The 23,815-nt window shown below is 38.8% G+C and overlaps 1 protein-coding gene across 3 annotated transcripts in view; it reads right to left on the reverse strand.

Moving 5' to 3' along the window:
• LOC103466876 (plexin-B1-like) overlaps positions 1-23,815 on the reverse strand; it is a 92,319-nt gene that overhangs the window by 37,112 nt on the left and 31,392 nt on the right. For all 3 annotated transcript variants that reach the window (XM_008412763.3, XM_008412764.3, XM_008412765.3), the window contains 3 exons: positions 10,869-11,742; positions 10,506-10,745; positions 3,800-3,982 (listed from right to left, as the gene is read on the reverse strand). In XM_008412763.3, the coding sequence (XP_008410985.1) occupies positions 3,800-3,982; positions 10,506-10,745; positions 10,869-11,732 (1,287 nt within the window). In that variant the 5' untranslated portion in view covers positions 11,733-11,742. The remainder of the gene's footprint in view (positions 1-3,799; positions 3,983-10,505; positions 10,746-10,868; positions 11,743-23,815) is intronic.

A 23,815-nucleotide genomic window follows, 5' to 3' on the forward strand; every position in this document is an offset into this window, starting at 1 on the left:
CTGCAACTGCAGTGCAATGAAAAACAAACAATACAAACAACAGTTGGTTGTTGTAATCATGTCTAATGGGAATTACTGACGTTACAAATGTAAATTACAATCAAACTTGATTACAGCTTATCAAGGACTGAATGTAAGCATTTAATTGTCCATCAGATGGAAGCAAAAGGTAATATGAGAGCAGCAGAGATATTTTAAGCTTCCATGGAGATCCAACTCTGCAGTGTGGTTGGATTTTAAATTTCATAATAGCATTGATTGGTTTTGAAAGGCGGTTTCTCTGTCTGAACAGCAAGTGCAAAAGAAGTCGGGTTGAAGAGGGAAGCACGGGTCCAGGAAGTGATGCGCTTCCACTCCATAAACTGCTATTTGTTTTAGTGGTGAAATGAGGTGAAATAATATAATATTTTCTTTTAAACTGTTTGTATTTTTGATAGATGTATGTAAGAATATAAATAGGAAAGTATCTGTGCAACTTTACTGATACAGTCAAACACATTTAATCCTTAAATAAATCATGAATACTGAAGAGGGTGCAGAAAGCTGGCTGAAAAGGGAGAAAAGCATCCAACATCCAAGTAAAAATGTTGGAGGGCTTTCAGGAAGCCATTTTCAAAAAGCTCTGTGTTCTTGGTGGCAAAATATAAAGCTGATTGAGGTCTGAAGATTGTTTTTCTTTTCTAATGCTGCGCACCGTCACCTTCTCCCAGTGCTATTATTGTGAACTGCAAAAACGCACAGCTCCCAGGCAGAAACAACCAATCAGAACCAGGAGGAGGGTCTTAGCGCCGTCAATCAGACTCCTGTATGTTACTCAATGTGCTTAAGCCAGAAAAACAACTCGCTGTTACAGGAAAACCGTTTATCCACCATCATTAGTGGTAGTGCTAACTAGCATTAGCATTGGTAACAGGCTATGTTGTGGTGAACCAGCTGTAGCTTAGCAAAGAGCAAGCAGAGGGGTATGAGCACAAGGGTGATTGACAGCACTAAGACCCTCCTCTTGGCTCTGATTGGTTGTTTCTGACCGAGTGCTGTATTTCTGCAGTTAATACTAGGAGAAGAGAGAAGAGCTCAATATTTCACAGATGATCTGTCTGTCACAACATAATTATAACTTTACCAAAAGTTATAAATATGTTTTGTCAAAAACTTCTGTCATTCCATATCTATATACCAATTTAGTGGAGCTCAGGACAGTTGAAACAAAAGCTAGGACCAGGAATTCAAAAATATCATCTCCTTGCTGGTTTAATGTTTCTTTTGGTTCTCTACATGAAAAATGTACACATATCCTACACACACGCACGCATAAAGATGTGTATCTTGATAAAGAGGGATTTGACTTTGTGTGATACTATAATCTTGTTATAAAAGCTTGCTACAATCGGTTACAATGGGTTACAGAGCTCTGGTTTGATCTGATAATTAAAAAGTCTAGTTCTATGTTTCCCTTCTTTTCCCCTGCATCTCACACACACATTACAACAGAACATTTCTCTCTGATGTCTGCTCTTACTTCTGACCTGCAAGCAGTAGGGCTCTATTGAAAACTAGATGGGAAAACACTCCGACATACATAAAGTAAAGAAAAAAGTCCACAAATTATTCAGCTCTACTCATGCCAAATTCTTCAGTCAAATAATACACTTAGTCTCCAACAATCACAATCACAGGCTGAGAACACAAAGTGCATGTCTGAGGTATGGAATCATAGGGGTATGTTGTTCTGTGCTTGCTGGAATGCTGTGAATCAGACTGTGGTGATTAGATATGGACTGGCTCCCAGTTTCAGGCTTTTAACTAGTCAAGATTTCAAAACTGTTCAACATGTTCTGAATGTTTAAAGCTTGTAGTGCTTTGAATAGTTCTTATGAGATGTTTATGAAAAGCAAAAGGAACACTTATTGTTATATAATATATGTTATATATTTTGTTGATGTGCGTCTAACGATGACAGCATGCATTGCCCTAAAAGGGGGAGCTGCTTATCACTATTAAATAGCAGATGTGCAAAAAGAGAAAAAAATAGTCTCAGTGACAGACTGCTGCGTCCAAAGCGCACAAAGGAGCGTAATCTCAGGTCCTTCTGCTCAGCAGCTGTCAGATTCTAAACAATCCCATCTCCTTTATAGCAATGTCAAGTAACTATGTTATCTTCAGTTGTTAAAAAAAAAAGTTACATATCAAATATGACTTGAATTAAATTTTAACTTGTAATTTAACGCCTTGAATTTGGGCCTCTGTCTCTATAAAAACTCATAACATGTCATCATAACATGGCTCCTCTGTTAACCCTGTCACGTTTTTACTAGAGTTTCACTGAGAAGTAGGCCCTTTAGTGAGCTCAGCAGATCCACAGTTCCACCAGCAAACACCAGTGGCCTCATGTTTAAAGCACAAAAAATGTGCGGCGCCATATTTTACGCACAAATCAGCATGTATAAAAATGAACGTGACGTGAAAGTTTGGGCAAATATATGCAACATTTTCACCTGCCGTGAAAATATGTGGCAGCCACATAAACCTTTGCCTGTGGGCAGTAACAAATTACAATGTGTCAAAACTCACCTAAATACATAGAAACCTGACTACATTCAATGTTATTTAACCCAAGGAGAGTCAAATCTGTTGATTTTTCATGATTTAAATATTTTATTGTTTAAACGTAAACAATGAAATTGAACCACATTTATCCTCCAACAATAAGCTAACACGCACAGGAAATAAAGAAAATAAGAATAAAAGGATGCAAAAACATCGCTCGAATGTAAATAGTACTTTTCCTCAGTTTTTGGCTCAAAGATTGGTCTGTGCTCCGAAGCGCATAAAATGCATCTATGAGGTAATTTCACTGTCACTGTAAAAGAAAAGAGGGTTGGATCAGCAGATTAACTCCAAACAGGTTTGATTATTTTTACGGTGATCAAGGTGTGTAAACAATCACACGTGTATAAGTAGCTGCTCGAAAGGTGTGCCGCGAAATCGTGAAGTGCTTTGATTCTGATGGAGAACAGGAAAAGGAAACGTGTGCAGGTATGTTACGGCTTTATGCATTCAAATCTTTTTGTGCGTCGCACTTTTCTAATTTTTTCCGTACGCCAAGTTTTAGTGTGAAAACTGTGCACTCTTTTATACATGAGGCCCCAGGTGTTTGCTAATTGCTGCTGGCTAGTTTGAAGTAGCTGAGTGGAGAAGTACTGTTCTGTGAGGTGGAAGTTTGGAAAAACCAGTTCTGAGGAATAGCAGCATCTGTAAGACAGGGTGAGGTCCACCCAGGCATGTTGCACAGCTGAATGGTTGGTAGGCAGATTAAGGAACTTCTCAAACAGGAATGAAAGAAACACAGCAGGTATGTTTTGGGTTTTTTTTGTTTGTTTTTTTGATGAGGGAATAACTAACATGATGTAAATCTAGAAAAAATGTGATTTTAGATGATAGTGCCCCTTTAAATTGTTGTATTATTGAATGAAAATAGTTTTAAATCTATTTGGGTTAAACTGCTAAAGCGGCAATAAAAGCATCTAGAAAGCTTGGATTCAAATACTTGAAGTAGAGTAAAGGTGCGCTCATTCTGCTGGAACATGATGCATAGACAGGCAGACAGTATCATGAGGGAAGGGTTGTAAGAACAGAGCATTAGCTGAGCACCAACTCATGCAAGACTCCAGCAAGTGGAAGGTTAGAACACTCCCTTAACGGGAAGCTGCTTGATGGATTAAATAATTCCACGTTAATGGTGATGAGTCAGGAACGTCTCCCTGCTTTCGTCCAGGTGCACGTGTGTGTGTATAACTACCTTGTGAAGATTGCCTTTGGCGTCTCCCAGAAAAGCGATGCTGTGTCCCTCCCTGACGCTGACTGCCACGGCGGTGAGACGGGCCGCTGATGTTTGCCACACAGCTTTAGCTTCCAGCGGCACTTTGCTCGCCATGGGGCTGGGGGTGTGGTCAGAACCGCACGGGTACGCAATCAGAGTGTTCTAGAAGATGTGAAAGGGTAAAAGGTTTTGGTCAGTTGCTGCATCAACAACCAATTCAATTAAAAGAGAGATTTCTTGGAAGTCAATCTAAAAAAACATGGAAAATTCCAACCATAAATTTGAGTAAATCTACGTCAGGTTTCTCCCAGTGTATCATAAGCCTGGTGGGCCACCAGGCTTTTGTTGGTCCCCACCCTACCAGGCCAAGCATTGTTTAATTTATTTGAATAGGGTTTTTTATCCACAGTAACAGTGACAGTAAAGATGGATAAAGCTAGGTTTACTGTTGACACAGTAACTGGACTAGGTAATGTGTCTGGACATTTTAAAGAATGTTAGGGTTAAGAATGGAAAAAGGAAATTCAACCCTCTATGGCATTTACAGTTTCTTTTTTGAAAAAATTTTCAATTCTTTGAAAAATTTGTTCTTTTGAAATCCTTCTACAAAATATTTATTTAACCGAATTACCCTCTTTTGTAGTGTTTATGATATTTATCAATGTTTTTGGCAGTTTTGGGGAGAAATTTGATACAACTAGATTTATTACATTTTATAATGTTCAGGTTAGACCTTTCTGCATCACTTGGTTAAACAAATTATTTTGAATTATAGCAAGAGAGAAGCAGCAATCAAACAATTTATTCCCTGTTTTAAAAAACTATTTTGTAGAAATATATTTGACACATGACATCATTGTTAATTTTAATGTATTCAATTCAGAACATTCAGTATTACTTTAGAAACTCATTCGAATAATTAAAACATTTGTGAATTTTGATTTAACCTCTTTTATATTTTGCTGAAGCCCAAAACTGAAAAATGTCTCAATAGATTATATTAACTCACAATGTGCTTGATTAGAGTAATTCCATGCATCTCTCCCTGTTTCTGTATCGAAACACTGTCTGAGTGTTTTGATACAGAAACTTCTAAGAAACCCACGAAAATCATTTAGCCCAAATGTTCCTTCATTGACCCGCTTTAAGCAGCATCAACTCCTCTCAAAAATTTAACTCTAAGAAATTATTAAAATGTAAACAAAATTTTGTATTTCCAGCTTCATACGCTTTTCATAAACTGGTTATTCAAATGCATATGTAAAATAATTAATTCAATAGTGTCCAATTTTACACAACAGCATCCTTGTGATATTGCCACGTTTTAAGACAACCAGTTAAATTTCCTTAATAATTTAGGTCAAAAGAAAACTAATCAATTATTTATTACATTAATGAAAATATTACCATTATCCTGATATTTTTCAAAACTGCCGAGTGTTGTATTTATGTATTGTTCTTTTTAAAAAATTTTAAATTGCTCACTTTTATCTGAATTTTTCTCCATGTCCCTTTAGGGTCTCCGTAGAATTTAAAGTACTTTTAACCAAAATGTTCTCAATGATAACAATTACATCCAACTGTAGCTTTATACAATTAAAATTAGAGGCGATGCAGGAAACTCATCAATCCACAAATAAACATGGTATAGATATTGATTGAAGCTATTGAATTTTAAATTACCAATTTAATTTAGTAAGAGCTTCTATATAACTTTGTATTTCAGTCATGCAGAAAGGCCCAGTATAAGAGCTCATTAAATGAACTCACAATATGCCAATGTCAAATGAATAAATTTGTAATTAAGCATATCTTTGAACCGACTAGTAATTAGAGTATTTCTTTTTCACCCCCTGTTGATATAATTTAAAAACTTGAAAGCACTTTTGCATTTGCTGTTACTTTTCTCCAAATTAAAATATTACAGGGTGTGTCACAAGTTTCCCAAATCTTCTGTCTAGAATTGAAAGTAGACTATGAGATGTTCTAAATGTAAAGATTTATCAGAAATGTTTTGTGTTTATCATTTAGCATTTCCCCCTTTTGTTTTCTTATGCAAATAGAAAACAAACATTTCTGACAATAACATTTCTATTGTTATCAGAAATATTTTTCAGAGACTCTTTTTCAGTACATATTTCTAAAATGTCCAACTGAAACCGTACTGCAAAGGCCAAAAGTTTTATTATTTTAAAGAGTTCAGATCAGAATTTGGATTGCTCTCCTAAAAGGCAGTGCCAATGTTTATTTAGAACCAACAAAAGAAAAAAATTATCAATTTAAGCAGAGGAGCAAAACATGTAGACAAAGATTGTGCAGTACTGTAAGATGTCATTGGGTTTCAAATCAAACATTTTGTTGGACTTGAATTTATGTATCAATTCAATCAAAATTTAAGGTACACACATGTTGTGAGCCAGTTGTTGTCCGTCAGTTTGTTTTTTACATAATCAATTAATATCATATCCACTTTAAAAGTTTCATCATGTCCAGTTTGTGACTTTCTACCAAGACACGCATGTGTTTCGAAAGCAGCAGTTAGTAAGTTAGTTAGTTTGTTATTAGAAAAAATAAAAACAACAATAATGTTAATAAAAATGAAAAGAAAATAAAACATGTCAAATTAAATGAAACAGTTTTGTAATAAATGCTATCTGGTTTTAAACCAAAGCTGAAATGTGATTATTCCTCTTCTAACATACTTTGAAGCCAATGTAATGAACCGTAATTTAATCTGGAGCCATTTCATAATCTCCCTTTGAATCAAACACAAACTCATATTTATTTACCAATTCTGTTCCCTCTTTAGACATTTAATGTGACCAAGTTTCAAATGAAAAGAAATCCTGTTTTGATAAGATAATGAGAGAAAAATATTGATTAGTCCATGATAAAGTTCAAGTCTGCTATTAACCTCAATTTTCAAGTTTCATTAAGATTAAATTTAAACCTGTCTACAGCTAAGCCGAGTTACAAAAACTTCAACCCATTAAATGTCACTTTATTTTTTTAAATAATTTTACCTGTTATGTAATTTCATTCATCCTTCATACAGTTAATTTTACCACATGTGAAAATAGTGAACTGTGCAGGATTAGTTTAGTTTCAATCAGTTTCCCCTTCACGTCATTTATTCCTTCCAGCCAGTATCACCCCGAAGGCTGTCTGTTTAACAGGTCGCCTCCTTTCTTCTGCACCAGGTATTCTATCCCTTTTTTCAGTTTTTCTTTCTCCCTTATTTTGATATCCGTCATGCTCTGCCAAATAAGTTATTAATGCTTCTATTTGCTCACAGTGCGTAATCCATGTCCTGATGCCCCACTTTGGATCGTATTTTTCCTTTTCAAGTTCACCCTCCATCTGTTTAGGCTCAAAAATCACCTCTTTTCTCTTTTTCTGTATTTTTTGCAGTTTTGCTCGCACGGTGGCGAGGGAATCAAACACAGCAGACAAATGGATACACACTTTTCAGCTCCTATTTTTGTCCTCTTTTATCACTTATTACACTTTAGAGGATCAGACTGCGATCGACCTTTATCTTATTCTCTTATCTTATCTCTTTTCTTTTTGTTCCTATGAAGGACCACTCTCAACTCCTTGAGTTTCTCGAGCAAAGTCTCAGATCGGCTATCCAGTTCTTTTCCGAGGGCAGTACTCCCCGAGGATAAAACCGACAAAACCTAGCCTCCGGGAAAAGTCGGGGACGGCTAACTCCCACTGCAAGCCAATCGTCCTTTTTACTTTAACTCTTAACTTTTAAACTCTTAACTTTTTAAACTTTTAACTTTAAACTTTGACTAACTTTACTGAAACATTTAGACAGACCAGTCAAAAGCAGTACGAACGACAACTTAGACAACTCAGTGACAAGCAGACAAACCTGGGAGACAGTACAGAAAACGGCTGATAACTGAAATGTATACAGACTTGAGAAACAGTACAATGGTGTATATTACCTTTCATATGGGCCCTACACCAGAGTACTGTTCCGTCTGCGCCTGATCGGCCAGTCCAATATCCGCTCATGTGTCAACACAAAACCATCCTCTGCTACCAACTGTTGGGAATGGAAATCCCGATTGATGAATCATAATTTGTATTAACACACGGAGGCTGTGGCTCACTGGGACTGCACTAGCTGGAAGCCTTAGGACTAGCGGAGGGCTAAGGGACCTAACAAATCACCGGGCCCCTTACGCGCATCAGCTGCTGGAAACTGTTGAGTGGGGCTGGGTGGGGGGGGTTGTGCCACGTTTGTCTTTTGATTTTTACCCAGGAAGCATTTCGGCTAAACCGTGAGTGAAACACATACACAATGTGAACACATACACATCACAGAGTCAATACACCTATCACTCAAATATGACAAAAAAGTAACATTACTCAGTCTGAGAAAACTGAATATGATGAACATCGACAGCACTGTAAAATATTGTAATGTATCATTCATTTTTAAATGTTTGGAAGTTCAGGCTCCTCAGGTGATCAGTGTCATTGGGGTTCCTCTTAGATCTAAAGAATTAGGAGGTTGTGGTGCATCCAGAAACAACTTCAACTTCAAGGAAGCTTTTCCCAAAACTTTTTTTGGTTTAACAGCTTTGTCAGTGCGACTCATCACTATGTGGAATTCATACCCTGAGGACTTGAAGCCGATTCCAGACTGGAACTTTTTTAGATTAAGACTGAAGGAGTTTCTTAAAGAAGAACAGACTTCCAGTCATGCTCGACAGTCAGCTCACGATGGCTCCGTCATGGTTCCTTTTTCATTGTGGTCCGTTTTAAATTAATGCTAGGATTTATGTTATGTATGACATTATATTTTGCCATGTTCTTTTGTTGTCTTTTAAATTGCTAGATGTTGCTGAAGGCCCTCCTGGGGATGTACATCACAAACTAGCTAGAGCTATAAATGTAGCGTTTAGTATTCATTTCTTATCTAAAGTAACAATTATTATCCTGCTCGGAAGCAAAAGCCACAACTTCAAATAATTGATGAAGAAGCAAAAAAGGAAGAGAGTGAGCACTTATTTTAGCTTTTATGCTTTGTTTATGTAAAATAAGTAGGCTTATCATTGTCAGAGAAGAAGAGTATGCTCATGATTTCCTCTCTTTCATCGTCCTGTCAGTGCTCTATTTTCCCTCCCATCAGCTTCTGTGCTACAGTTTGTCCCCATGTTTAAGTTTCCATCTCTGTCCTTCTACCTTTGTTTGTCAGAGCTTATCAAGGCAGCAGAACGCATGATTCCACTTTGGTTTTCTTTATTTATCTCTAACGATCCCATTAAATGGTTGTGAGGGCTGACGAGACCGAAGGAAAGGTCTTTTCTGGACAGCTGCAGCTGGGTGAAACTGGGGCCTCATTACCGGTCTTCCATCCACTCATCCTAATCGTGCAGTCGCTCCTCATTGCTTTGCTCTGCAATCCATTTGTTTTACCTTACGCCAAACACTTAAGACAAGGGAGTCGATACAGCTAAGGTGCAGGCATTATTCTCATGATATATAGCGGTAATGCTTCTTATGTAAAACCTATATGTCTGCTAATAATGCAGGCATATGAGATCTTGCATACATTGATCATGAGCATGGTTGGCATAACTTTGGACTTTTAATGATTTGTTTGTAACATTGTTTTTGCAGGGCGCAATAAACTAAAGAATATATCTGGAATATTTTTAGAAATTTTCTAGCACTTAAGACTCAAAACACACACAGGCTGAAGTACACACACACCGTCTGGCTAACATTTGGTTCAATGTCCCTTGGCAGGTTGCACCTCATATGTGTGGTTTTGGAGCCTTTAAAAAGCTTTTGGCATCAGTTTGACAGAATTATTCAAACTTATTTAAGTTTGTGCTTTTCTTCCACAAACCTGACTCTGTAAGAGTCCTCAACTGTACTACCTTAACGTTAGTCTGCTTTCACCATTTCAATATCCTCCTGATGTATTCAGAACCACAGTCATTTTTCCCCAGACACTGAAACATGCAAAGTTTTAGAGAGGGAGTGAGAAAGAAGGAAAGGAAGGAAGAAAACAATGTTTTAGGGAAAAGAGAGGAAGGAAGGAAGGAAGGAAGGAAGGAAGGAAGGAAGGAAGGAAGGAAGGAAAACGATGAAGGAAGGAAGGAAGGAAGGAAGGAAGGAAGGAAGGAAGGAAGGAAGGAAGGAAGGAAGGAAAACGATGAAGGAAGGAAGGAAGGAAGGAAGGAAGGAAGGAAGGAAGGAAGGAAGGAAGGAAGGAAGGAAGGAAGGAAGGAAGGAAGGAAGGAAGGAAGGAAGGAAGGAAGGAAGGAAGGAAGGAAGGAAGGAAAACGATGAAGGAAGGAAGGAAGGAAAACGATGAAGGAAGGAAGGAAGGAAGGAAAACGATGAAGGAAGGAAGGAAGGAAGGAAAACGATGAAGGAAGGAAGGAAGGAAAACGATGAAGGGAGAAAAGAAGGAAGGAAAACGATGAAGGGAGAAAAGAAGGAAGGAAAACGATGAAGGGAGAAAAGAAGGAAGGGAAGGAAGGGATGAAGAAGTGTCTGACCATGACTGTATCAAATATGAAGGTGTAGAAACCTCTCTGTCCTCTCTGAGGGAAGCAGTGCTTCCAAAACCCCACAGCTCTGAAATGTTTACTTTCTAGCTTCAATATCTGGATTTCTGTTTGACGCCCAAAACATTTTCCTCTTGCATCCTTACCGGAGGGAGGTTGGCACAGCTGGACTTCACCTCATACTCTATATAGGCCACCTCATCTTGATTCTCAACCAACCCATCTCGGGTGTAGCAGAGGTCACGTGTGGAGTCGATGTGCCTGTCGACCTCATCCAGAGGGAAGACGCAAAGCACCGAGACATCCAGTGGTGTGTTTATTGAGCCAGTGCGGGGGGAGAAGACACCCAACAGATCTTCGCCTTGCTGCCCCGCGCCTTTGCCCACCTGTTTCAACAAAGGCGCGGTGAAAAACATTTAAGGCAGTACATCAGCAACCTTCTAAGGAATGAAGCATGTCAATGATGCAAACAGTAAAACAGCTCATCTAATAAGGTTTAAGTCAAGTACCTGGGCTGCCTGAAGCACATTAAACATTGTGGAAGGAGAGAACGGAGATTGGCAGACGAGGGGAATTTCTACATATGAATAGTAGGAGGTGTCTTCTAGGCACACCCTGGCGACATAAGTCTGGTAGTCCCTTGTTGATGATTTGATGTCTCGGCGGTAGAACAGGAAGTACACATAAGAGCGGCGTGTGAAAGCGGTTATGAAGTTGTGGTCGTACTCTGACAGGCGCCCAGCTATGGCCAGCTTGGCGGTCTCCTCATAGGAAAATGTGGGCAGTGACGAAAGGTGGCGGGTGGAGATGGGTGGGTGGCTGGCGGTGTAGCCGCGGCCCACATACATCACCGTCCGATTCCCGCCAGGAATTGTGACAACCAACCCAACAGTAGACACTGATGGATCATTAGCCGCGACGTACTGTGTGTCCACAGGCTTATCAGTGGAGAAGAGAACTTCCTTGATGGACGCCAAGCTTCGCTTTTGGCATGTCCCCTGATGGACGCTGCCACAGATGATCAGCTCCGATGCCTTTGGGTCCACCAGGAGCAGCTTGTTGTGGTTGTCGGTGCTTTCAGAATGGGGGCAGTTGCTTTCTGTGACAGGGGGAAGGCAGTATTTGCTGTCGATCACGGGACCGTTGGTCTCCTCTTGCTCCAGCAGGAGTCCATCTGAGCCATCCAGCTGGAAGAGGTGATTCTTGGCTCCCAGGTACACCGTACCCACTCTGGGGTCTGGGTGCAGCACCAGGTGCTGGAACTCTGTGTCATTGCGTGAAAACCGGGGGTAGGAGTGAGCATGGGCAGTAACAGAGGTGAAGAGTAGGAGGAAGACGACCAGGCAAGAGTTTAAAGCACTCCCATGTAGCATGGCAAATAATCTGTTGGAAAATAAAAAGAAAAAAGTTTAGAGGATGTTTTATGTGAAATAACAGATTCAAAAATTGCTAATACAAGCTTTTATTTAGTTTTAGACACCTTATGTTAAATTTTCTGCAACCAATGTTAAATTTGTTAAATTTTCTGCAACCAATCTTTAGAAAGCATCTTATTAGGATTGGGACATAGATAAGCACATACTTGTGAAGTTGTTGGGCACCAAGCAGTGAAGGACTAATACATACAAATAATAAAGAGACTGGCATTAAAACTCTTAATCCCAGAATGCACTGCACTAACCCATTCTCAGCTTCAGTAGGAGTATCACAGCGTGAGAACATGACATCATACTTTAGCAAAACTCTGGGGTTATGCCCAGATCTTTCTCTTTTTCCATAGGCTGGATTGGGGAGGACAAACACTCATCTTAAACTAATCTCAATTAGCTTAAAGCAAATCTGGCCTTAGTTCAAATTCTTCAATATAATTCTTGGTCTTTATTCATACTGACCTGTGATATTACTACACATAATCTTATTATTTATTTCCTGTCTTATTGTTACACGATTTGGTGCTCCTGTGTGAGTAATTCACAACATAATTTGGTGTAACTAATATTAGTTGAAAACTGATTTTGACTACTCATTCAAAATTCCTTAAAATGACCGATTCTCAAAATTCACAGCTCATAACTATGTTGCTAGCTTAAGGAGTTTGTTCATTTAAAGTATTGTAATGAAACACTGTAATATTTTTGTAATAACCAATTCCAGAGAGAAATTGTCTGGGTCTTATTCTACCTATATGTCCAGAGCCATGAAGATTGAAAGCCTCACAGCTGAACTTAATCCTTCATACAATGTTATTTATTACTTAAATAACAAAGACACATAATCATAAAGATGAGACTGAAAAACAGTCTCATCTAGTGTATATTAAGCACTAATATACATTAGTTCTGCTAACTCTAAAGAACTGCACCAACAAGGTACTTAGTAGAAGCTAATGCTAAAGCTATGATGATACCCAACATGTTTCAACACAGTATATGGTGAGGAAACTACAATGTAAACAATCTACACCCACTACAAAGTAAGAGAATGAAGATGAACATCTAATTACAGTAGATAACCAAAAGTCCAAACCAAAAAGCTTACAAAACAGTCAAGTAAATCAGGGCTTTAGAATTTATTCGTAAAATTGAATTTATGGCCACTAAATATTTTCAAAGTTAGCAAAAATGCTAACGCGCTAACAGAAGAATTAGCTCTGCTATTAGCGCATTAGCATAAATGTGCCAACCATTGCTGTTTTTTTTTAAATAATACTACTCAATAACAATAATAGTTACCTTTAATGGGACAAGATAGATGCCAGTGATAAAAGTTAAACATTTTTTAACTTTCTTGTTTCACTTTGCCAGTCTGCATGAGCATGTCTAATCCAGTAGATGTGGATAACTTTTACAAGGCAGAGTCAATCTGCAGCATACTGATGGATCAAAAAAAGACTGAAATCAAATAGTGTTTCAAGAAACATTTAGCTTAAATGTGTGCAATTAAGGGATTAGTTGGTTTTTCCAGTTGAGTTGAACGGGATCAATGATATTTGAGAGAACAGCTTTGAAATAATCTTCCATGGTCTCATTTTTGTTTAATCACAAAACCCTGAATTCAAACCAGGGTGTGTGTAAGTTTGATACCCACGGTAAAGCTACAATGCTTCCAGTAGCCATTTTGTTTGACTCCGTTCCAAGTGTCACTGTTGATATCAAGTGTTTTCAGGATGCCAGCAGTTACCGCATCTTTCACATATGAGGCGTTCAAAACATCAGCTCTCATTTCCCATTTCAACAGCCATCACTCAACACCTCTGAGGAAAGTGGTTTGTGGACACAGAGAGCCTCTGCACTCTGCATTAGAGAGAAGCTCCTTAATTATTGAACAGAATTGTCAGACCCTTCACTGACCTCAGTGGGAAAGGTCAGTGCAATAAGTAAGTGTGGATTGAACGCACCTCAAACCGTGGACATGAATGACACTTTGATGAGCACTAGCAAGCATTACTTACACCTCAGCACTCTGCATAATAACAGAGAGAGCAAATGTACGGCCCTGAAAGGCTGTGATATTAAGAAAACTGTATTATTGTGCAGCAGTTGCTCAATGTGCAAATAGATTGCAATGACATTAGGGTTGTAGTAGCGTCTCACCTAAGTGTCTACCCCCCATGGCTGCAATCAGGACAGAGATAAGAGGGGGGGCTCTGTACATACAAAAGCAGGCACCGTACAGGAGCAGCTGCATGTGTCAGATGAGTGCATCTCTCGCCTCATCTTTACTTATTCATGAGCGCAATAAGAAGTATTATAAGACATAACCTCCACGCCCACTTTCTGAGGAGGAGAGTTGTGAATTTGCTGGATGAGTTGGTGAATCAGAGATTATTCAGGCTGTACTCTGAGACGGTAGATAGGTCTGTTGAATACACATAAAAAACACATAAAAAAAACAAAGAAAACAGCTGATGCTAAGCACAAGTGTAGCTTGAACTGGAAAATAAATTCACTCCCATACCTGTTGCAACAAAACGGTGGTGGAGCGACATAGATCAAGTACATCTGTGTTTCAAAGATCTGATTGCTCACATCAACACAAAAGCTATAAATGGCTGTGCAAAATAGAGACTTCATCTATTCAATTAACTGAAGATGAATACATAAACTAAAAATTGAAGTGTATACAAATTTTATTTTTATGGTTTTTGCCAGCCTGCTGATTTTTTATTTTTATTAAGTTGAATATAATTTCAAATTTTATGTAATTTTTGTCCAAGTTAACTTAAAAAATTAGCCACTATTGTTACTGGTTAATTTTCTAAGATACAGAAAAGTAACTATTAGGGGTCAACAGATATGAAAATTTGGGCTGATATTTATATCCAATGTCAATACTGCTGTTATGGTAGTATTTACCAATGTATTTGTTTTTTGATTACTCAAAGCAGTCAGAATAATTGACAAAATACTCAATGTAGTGGTTTACAACAGCACCAGTTTTATGCGTCATCAAGCAGACGCCTGATTTAAGATGGACATTTCTTTTTTTAATCCCAACAGTTTGAACAAATTCTTGTTAGATCTGAGTCATAGGTTTATGTTTGCCTAATGAACAATGTTCAAACAATTTCATTTGAAATAAAGAAAACATTACAAAGTATAATATCCAGTTTCACTGTTTCACTGATGATATTCAGTTTCATTTTTCCTTTAAAAATAAGTAATTCACCAACGCCTTCATTGGACTGGATAAAACGTGTAGAAATGTAGAGGTACAATGGAATACTGAGGCGTAGTGATGTGACAGCTGCATCACCATGACTCAAACCGGACTGACTGGATGTCCATCCGACTCCAAGTGACCATCTGATCTGGGAAAATAAGTTGCTATACAGAATCCAATGTAGATAATAGTATGCAACAACTTTGATTTCACCGAATGCATTTGGACAGGGTGCATTAGGAGCAGACAAAGCTTAGATCTGTGGAGGGTTCCCACACATTTTATCTCAATTCCTTTGGATGACTCTGCATATTGGAGGTTACGCCCCTTTAGTTCTGTAATCCCAGCACACAGGTCTGTAATCTGGGAGGATCACTCTGTGTGTGATGTGAAAGGATAGAATGATCTGTAATGGAGGGTTTGTGGTTGCATGTTTACTGCAGAACTACAATCTGGAAGGGGCTATAAATACAACAGGGTGTCTAGCTGAAAACACTAACCTGAATATCAGGAACCCAGAATAATATCTTACACTAATTTTGCCAAATTAAATCACAAACTAGCTGTGTTTCCATTGACCATACAACTTCCCAAATTGAAATTATGAAAATAGCTTAGCTTAATGGTGATACCAATTTCGAAAAACACATTTTTTGATAAGAAGGTTTTGGGCTAGGATGAGGTGGTTTTTCACCTGTATCAAAATTTGTGTATTTTGCAAAATTGCAATGGAATGTTTTTGCATCACACGAGACACGTGATCAAACAACCAGACATTCCAACTGACAGGAAAGACAAAAGTCAATGCAGGGAGAATGAAGCCGCTGCATTTTTTAAAATGAATTATCATGTGAACAAACTTATTCCAGTTAATTGCGTTCTTTATTTAATGGAAACACCATATTTGCAAAATTGTTTTTTTTCAACATTAGCGGAATATCGACAAAGCTTTGCAAACATTTGTAACAGAATATCTGACACCAACTGGAACTGTGATCCAGACTTCACTTTGACAAAATCATACTGTGCATTCCAAATTTGGGAATCAGGGGTCTTGATCTTCATTGCATAATATAAAGACTGGTAATAAGACTGGACTCCCAGCCTTGGTGTCCAGGTCCAGTCGGAACTATTTTATTTTTGCAACTCAGAGTTTCAAACTCAAGTCGTTATCTCTGTCCTCCAGTTAAAAAAAATATGGCATTGCTGCTACGGTCTTTTTTTTTTATGTTTGTTGATGTTGATTTTGTGCCAACGTTTCATAATCATGGCCAAAAAAAAAAAATGTCTGTTTGGTTCCTTCAGACAATAATACATTCTCACAAAAATTATGGGGGATATTAATTAGTGAGGCATGTTTTGCAACCCTACTCTTAGTCCAGACATGTGTAGAATCCAGAAGGTTGTTGTCACATGTAGAACACAACCAGAACACGTTGGAAATTCCCTCAGGTCCTTCAGTGGTGCTCTTCGCCTCCTGACACCTTCACTGACCAGCTCCTTCCACTTCCACTTATATGTGCTCTCACTTAAAGGTTGCAAAGACACCAATACCAACAGCACACTTTCTTTTAAAAGACAGCATTTATTTTTATTTTTTTTATGATTTCATCGTAACCCCTCCTCTGCAGCAGAACATGGGAACAGCTTTAGATAAATTCTCTCTGCTACTCTGGGCAGGCGTACATCACCTGCTCTTTGACCGGCCAACATATTTATAGCCTACAGCGATTCCTGATGCCATGGGAACTTCCTCTTACCAATGAGCAATCATGACATCAGACTGTCTGACTGCAGCATGGAACAAATACAGCTGGGCCATAAAAAAAGACAAAATGGGAAGTCCGCCCTGGGTTATTGCAGCTGATGTTGACAACTCTTTAATGTTGTTCATTCATCAACACGACCACTCTGAACTGTACTATCACAGCTCTACGTGCCCATCTGTTGCATGTTGTGAATGCTTCTTCTTTATCTAGCAGCGTTATGTTCTGGAGCAAAATACCAGCACCACCCTGTAGAAAAGCAGAGGAGTAGTTTCTCACATGCCGTCTATAAACAATTCTCATAGTTCATCTGTTGTATGTGGTATGCGGTGTGTCACGCCACGGTGACAGACCCACAAGCTAAAAATAACCTCTGGTGGGGAAGGGAAAGGAGAGTCCCATCTAAAATATGGAGGAAACATGCGCATCAGAACTGATGAGGGACTTCCTCTGTCCCAAACAGGGTCTGAAAAAGCAGTTCTTGATGTGAAAAGTCAAACTCTAGAGACATGACAGCTGAAAGGATTCAAAAAGCAACACCTCATCCCACAATCCAGAATAACTGTAGAAGAGATAGGAAACAGTCTGATATTTATCAGTCAAGAAACAATTTCTAAGGCTTTGAGAATCCAGCGAACTGGATCGAGAGCCATATGAAGCAGTGATAAACGTTCTTGGATGTGGTTGACATAAAACAGAGGGAGTCAAACATGGTGGTGATAATGTGAAGGCCTGGTCCTGATTCAGAGCTTCAGTTACTGGAAGACTTGATGTTCTTTATGGAACCATGAATTGTAATTTCTACCAATAAATACTGGAGGAGAATGTCCCACCATCAGTTTGTGACTTCATGCTCTAGCATATTTGTCTTACGCAGCAGGGCAATGATCTTAAGTACAACAGCAAGTTTACCTCTGAATTAGCCTGGCCATTGCCTTCCTATCTAATTACGCTCAATTCTCATCTCTTTTCAGTGTCTGTCTGGGATTTCTCACATTTAGTTCGATTTCTCTGGCAGAATTTTATCTGGGCCAGTCAGGAAACAGAAGGAGGAGTTGTGAATGATTACGTTGATTTAGAATCAAATCAAACATGCAAACTACAATTTCAGAATTGTAGTTTGCCAATTCTGAAATTGGCAAACTACAATTTCAGTCTGTGCTGAAATTGGCAAACTACACAGTCTGGGTTGGCTACTCTTCCAAATATTGAGCAAGTAAGGTTGAAGCAAGAGGAATGTATAAGACATTTTATCAAAGATGTCATTCAGCTTGGAAGTTCTCTCTTCACAGTGGAGAATAGTCATGTACAGTGCACACAATTTATAGCACAGCTTCCTTCCCGGTTGAGCTGGCACATACGTACAAGGAGCTGGATTTTGCCAGGCTCTCTCTAAAGTGGCATAAAGTGGGGAAAAAAAACTTAAAGGTTTTTGGAGTGATATCGTCACTTTCAATCTGATCACAAAAGCTTCATGGCAATCATTGCTGCTAATGGTTGCTCTGCAATGTATAGGGTCTTTCCCTTAGTCTCCTGGAGAACCCACAAATGGAGGCACCAGAGGGGCTTCCTACTACTTTCAATGCGAATAACCACTGTTTTTTTTCACAGCTTTTTTCCCCCTTAATAAATCAAATCATCATTTGAATGCTTCATTTTGTTTTTAATCTGGTTAGCCCTGTCTAAATAAAAATGTATCTCAATCACTAAAGTGTGTCATAAAAAAAATAAACCTTAAGAAATTTGTAAGGAGGTAGATACTTTTTGACACTGACAATAAGTACATGTGCAGACCTCTTTTCCAGCTCACTCTCTCTATGTTTACTACGCACCTTCAGAGGCTGCTGTGGAAGTTCATTTCTAAAGCCTCTAATGAGCTGTGACAGCCCACCGAGCACCAAAGACCCCATGAAATATGTGAGGTCAACAGCCTCGAGACAGTGGGGGACTTTGGGCCCGAAGCCACAGAGCATTGTTATATGAAAGCTGTTTCGGCCCACACCTCGCCTTAGGCTGTAAACCCCAGGCTTTGCAACAGTAGCATCCATGGATCCCATCCAAACAGTACAGTACAGAGGGTGAGAACAGCAGGGCCAATAGCAACAAGCAGTGAGAACACACAGAGCAGGCCCTTGCATTCGCCTGTAAACACTTGGATTTGTTTTAATGGAGGGATGTGGAAAGTACTGACATTTGAGTTTGGGTGACGCTCATGACCCAGTCACCGAAAAGCTGGAGTTGTAGTGCTGGCCAAGTCTTCTTAATGCCAAAGCCTGGGAAAAACATTGCCAAGGAAGACTAATGGAAGAAAAACTCAACAATTATCAGTCAAAAGCAAATGGATACAAGTAATACATGCAAAAATCAAAAACAATCATAATTTAGAGGAGAGAATGTCCAGTGGGAATAATCGCCATCTATAAATAGATTCAGGAAATGAAAACTGAGGTAGAAGGGCTGTTTTCTAAACTGTGGGAAAACCTCATAACCACTGGGCTTTAAGTTGGAACTGGAACAGATAAGATGGCTTGATCAAAAGAATTAAAATGCTGCCTGCTTGTATAAAGCTCAACTAATCTGTTAGAAATGTAGGTGCCAAGACACGCAATGACTTACAAACTGATGGAATTGGTTCATAATTATACAACATTGTAAAATTCTAACTACTGGAACTGCAATTTTGTTGTCTTTCTGACAATGACAATAAAATTCTTCTGATTCTGATAGTTTCTGTCTTGGTCAGCTTAACAGTTAATAATGTTGCAGTAATCATAATGTAAAAAAAAATCAAGTTGTTGATTAGTAAAAAGAATTAACCAACTATTTTAGCACTAGAATGTGTTGCAAAGGTTCCTTAATAGATGTAGTAGTTTTGAATTTAATAGAAAATGTAAGACCTAGAGGTTTCTTGCTAGAAATTTCTGTTCTCACCTTCATTCCATTTTTATAAGAGATCTATCAAGAATCATCTGGTGACTGGAATCTGCAAATTTTTAGTTTGTGCCACAAGGTCACAACAACAACAGTCTTTGTTGTTCAGCTACTACTGAGTGAAGAACGTAACTATTTTCAGCACCATGAGGAGTTTCAAATAAAAACAGTGGGAGGCTTCAACAAAGGAACAGTAATGTGTCAATTGACTATAAAATTGTGCAAACTGGAATTACAAAAATAAGTTTGTTAAAGGAAACAAAGTAATTTTGAAAAAAAAAACAAAAAAAAACATGTTCTTTGATAAAAAAAATAAGTGTGCTCGGAAGAGGTGTTTTTTTAGTTGCATCAAAATTTGTGTATTTTGCAAAACTGCAATGGAAACACTTGTCGCACCATGCGAGTAATGATAGTTTGTAAACGGTAGCAAAGTGCTTATTTGTAGGTCCTGATCTCCTTGGACATTGTGTAGCTGGCTACACCAGAGGTCTCATTGGGTCATCACCCAATTCATCAGCAATATAGTTAGTCATTTGAAAGCGTTGAATCGATAGCAATTCAACGCAGACAACAATTTCCCAAAAGCTCCACTCCCAAGTATAAGAGGCTTGTTGCTCAAACGTGTAAGTTGCTGGCATCTCCTCTGATGGGGAATAGATGAACAGCAGCACCGTGACTGAAACATGAACGGATCTCGTGTTTACATTCATCGCTGCCATAATTTTTAATGACTTAATTTTTATCCAAGTGGCTTACTGAAGTGTGAATTTAATTGCATTCATTTGATGGAAAAAGCATAATTGCAAGTTTGTGTTTTTTGGACATTAGAGTACAGAAAAAAATGTGCACACATCTGTGCAGGAAATGGTACAACTGTCTTGACGTGGTTTATTCAGGATGCATGACAGCAAGACTTTTGGCAAATCAAGGCTGAAAAAAAAAAGCTTTCCTTTTCAGTATATTTAATGATCAAAGGAAAAATTTCAAGGAATTTCAGCACCGGATCACTTTACAAAGCGGAGTAAGAGATTTTAGGCATACTTGAATAGCTGGGCAATTTAATGATTCACAGCATACAGTGGCAGAAAACATGTGTGTTACTGTTCATCAGCGTATAAATTAATGCAAATTAAAAAAAAAAAACTAACCACATTTCTAAATATTGGAAACAAAGACAGGAAAAAAAGGTTCCTGTAATAAGAAAGCATTTTATCATATCCTCCAAGAGTTTTGGCACCCTTAGAAAGAGCTTGCTGAACTACGTAGTTTTCCATGCCCACACCCTAAGACCCTCAGCCTGAAGTGAACTGCTTTACTCAGCATGAAGTGCAAAAGCTTTCATGGCATAATGCAAACTAGGAGCTGGCAGGGCCAAATTTTCTCCATTCAGTAACAAAACAGGAAGTTTCAATAGTGAAACATCTCATATGACGCAGCAAACATGCTAACATATTGTCTCCATCTATAAAGGTTCTCCAGTTCTTGGCAATCTCTCAAATGTTGCTACTGTCATCCCAAACTACAGAGGGCTTGTGGCAGAAATGATCGAGCTAGAGTTAAATGCCAAAAGGAAAGAAAGAAATTAGTTTGGCTGTAGCAGACCACAATTGTGGGAAGTGTGGTTCCATTAGCAGAAATGGATTGCAATTTGCTTGTTTAAGTGAGCAGCGTCTGAACTGATGCTCTATAATTTCATTTTGTCACCAAAGTTGAGGACAGAAAAATTGGCACCATGAAATTAATACCAAACTGGTATCTGGAACAAATGGGCTACTTGCTGCCTGATGGGACCACACAATGCTGTAGATAGTATTCCACACAGTGACTCGCAAAAGTGTCTCAATGTAATTAATGGAAATTCAATGTGGTGGGCCATCACAAAGTAGTGCATAATTGTGAAGTGCAGCAAACCTTTGGGCTGCTTTCCACCAGCGTTGTACATTTAGACACTAAGTCTTTTGCTCCAAGTCATTCCAGCTGGATTAAGAGTGCCAGAGGAGGTTTTCTTAAAAGTTTTGCCACAGAATGCAAACTGCACTTTAACTGCACTCTTACACATGAATAGTAATTAAGAAAATGCAGTTAATGTATTTTAAAGGCCCAAAATATTCTACAACACAAGAAAAATGAAGTTACAAATAGTATTAACAAAATTCTAGAGGTCAACAGCTTGCAGTTCTCTCTGATCACAATTATTACAAAGTCTGACCTCCGGATGCCAATTTTTTTGTCTGAAAAGTTGCTAAATATAGCAAAAAAGATGCTAAGTTGGCAACAGAGGGACGACTATTGCTAACCAAACAGATGCTGACGTGACCTGGCGGGTGGGACTGTCGATCTGCCCTCCTTCTCACATTGGAGCAAAGGGCAACAGAAGCTAATTTTTAGATCTTTGCAGAGGTACATAAGATCCATTTCACATGAAAGTACAGCATGATGTTTCAACCACCATGTAGTGGTGTGCTTTAACTCAAATGCAGCATGGCAAATTCTCTGTACAATGCTTGATCAAGTCCAGAGGACCCCAAAGCACTTCACCCAGTCACACTGATGGCAGTAAGCTACTACATTGTAGCCACAGCTGCCATACTTCAAACAGATATTCAAACTGGCAACTCCCCGATTATGAAACAATCGGGGAGTTGTTAAAACTTTCAATAAGTTTTACCGTCTCCTCTATACGACTTGCGGCAAACTATAACTTGACCTCTTTCAAAATTCAGAGCCTGCCTGCCTGCCTTAGCATCCCCTACCACTGGGCTTAGCAGGTTTTCTGGGGGAAACCTTGTTGTGAAACAGTTGAAGGAATATAAATACATTGCTCATAATCAACTTTCACCACTGAGGTGTTAAAATACAAGTCAAGTAATTGAACTGACATTAATCCAGACTGTCCACTACAGCTGGAGTTTGTGTGTTCCAGAATGACTTTCAGATCAGTATGTTCAGATCACTAACATTATGAGAGGCAGATGTACGGGGTTGGCCTTTCTCCATTTCCGTTGGCTTCATTGGGGTCAATGGGCATCTCTCTATCCTTTAGTTCACATGCAGACACAGAAGGTCTCTCTCTCTGTGTGTGTGTCCCTCCGGTGTGTTGAAGGGGTTCTCTGTCTGCTGGGAAGGAGGGGTTGAATAGTGTCCCTTTCACAGCTCTCCGACCAAGTGGCTGCAGTAAACGGACACAGGATAAAAGCTACTTCCCTTAAAATGAAAAAAAAAGACTACACATAGGCATCTATCATGTGCAAACGCCCACACATACGCTCAGCTCAGGCCGTTTTATGACAGGATCCATTCACCCTGAGGGCAGCGGTGCCTTCGTTGGGAAAAGCAGGTGTTGGGCCTCCCCTGCTTGCTCCAACACGTCCCGCGCTACTCCAGGATCCACTGTAAAAGCCGTAGGGGGTTTAATTCCTTATAATCCATTACTAATGAGCTGCCATTATCTCCAAGTCTATAAATGACGATCATTAACCGCAGCAGTTTAACAAAGTGGACCATCAGCGAATGCCAAAAAGGCCACTCCTGACATTACAAGCACTTCATCAACGTGTTAGAGTGAAAAGGAGGAAACAAGGCCCTGCTAACAGTAGTTTTATGGATCCTCAAACGAGGAAGGCCAATAAATAATTAAACAGTCAATCATAGAACAGAGATTATCTGAACACAGCCCTAAGGAAGCAAGAAGCCATAATGCATTAGCAGCTTTAAAGATGGCACAGTTAGAGTCTATGATATACAATCAGAATGATGTTTGAATATCGTTTTATACCCTAACTCAGCTTTACACTTCTCCACAACGTATCCTGACTTGTTCTTGTTAACAATTATACACTCAGATCCTCCAAAAAAGAAAAAGGTTTGTGACAAACATGTGGTCATGATAAATTAACATGACTTATATTAAGTCAATTAACAAACCAACTAATGTTGTCCTTGTAAACATTTTTAATGTTTATTCCAGTGGTGTAAAAACATTTTGAAACACGGGCAAATATCAAGTTTAAATTTCTCATGGATGGGAAACAAAATTATGAATCAGTAACATGCTCAACAAACTGCACATGCAATATTTGTAAATTTAAAAGTTTTCA

This window comes from Poecilia reticulata, chromosome 7, assembly GCF_904066995.2.
Source record: "Poecilia reticulata chromosome 7, P_reticulata-male-v2, whole genome shotgun sequence".
NCBI lineage: Eukaryota > Metazoa > Chordata > Actinopteri > Cyprinodontiformes > Poeciliidae > Poecilia > Poecilia reticulata.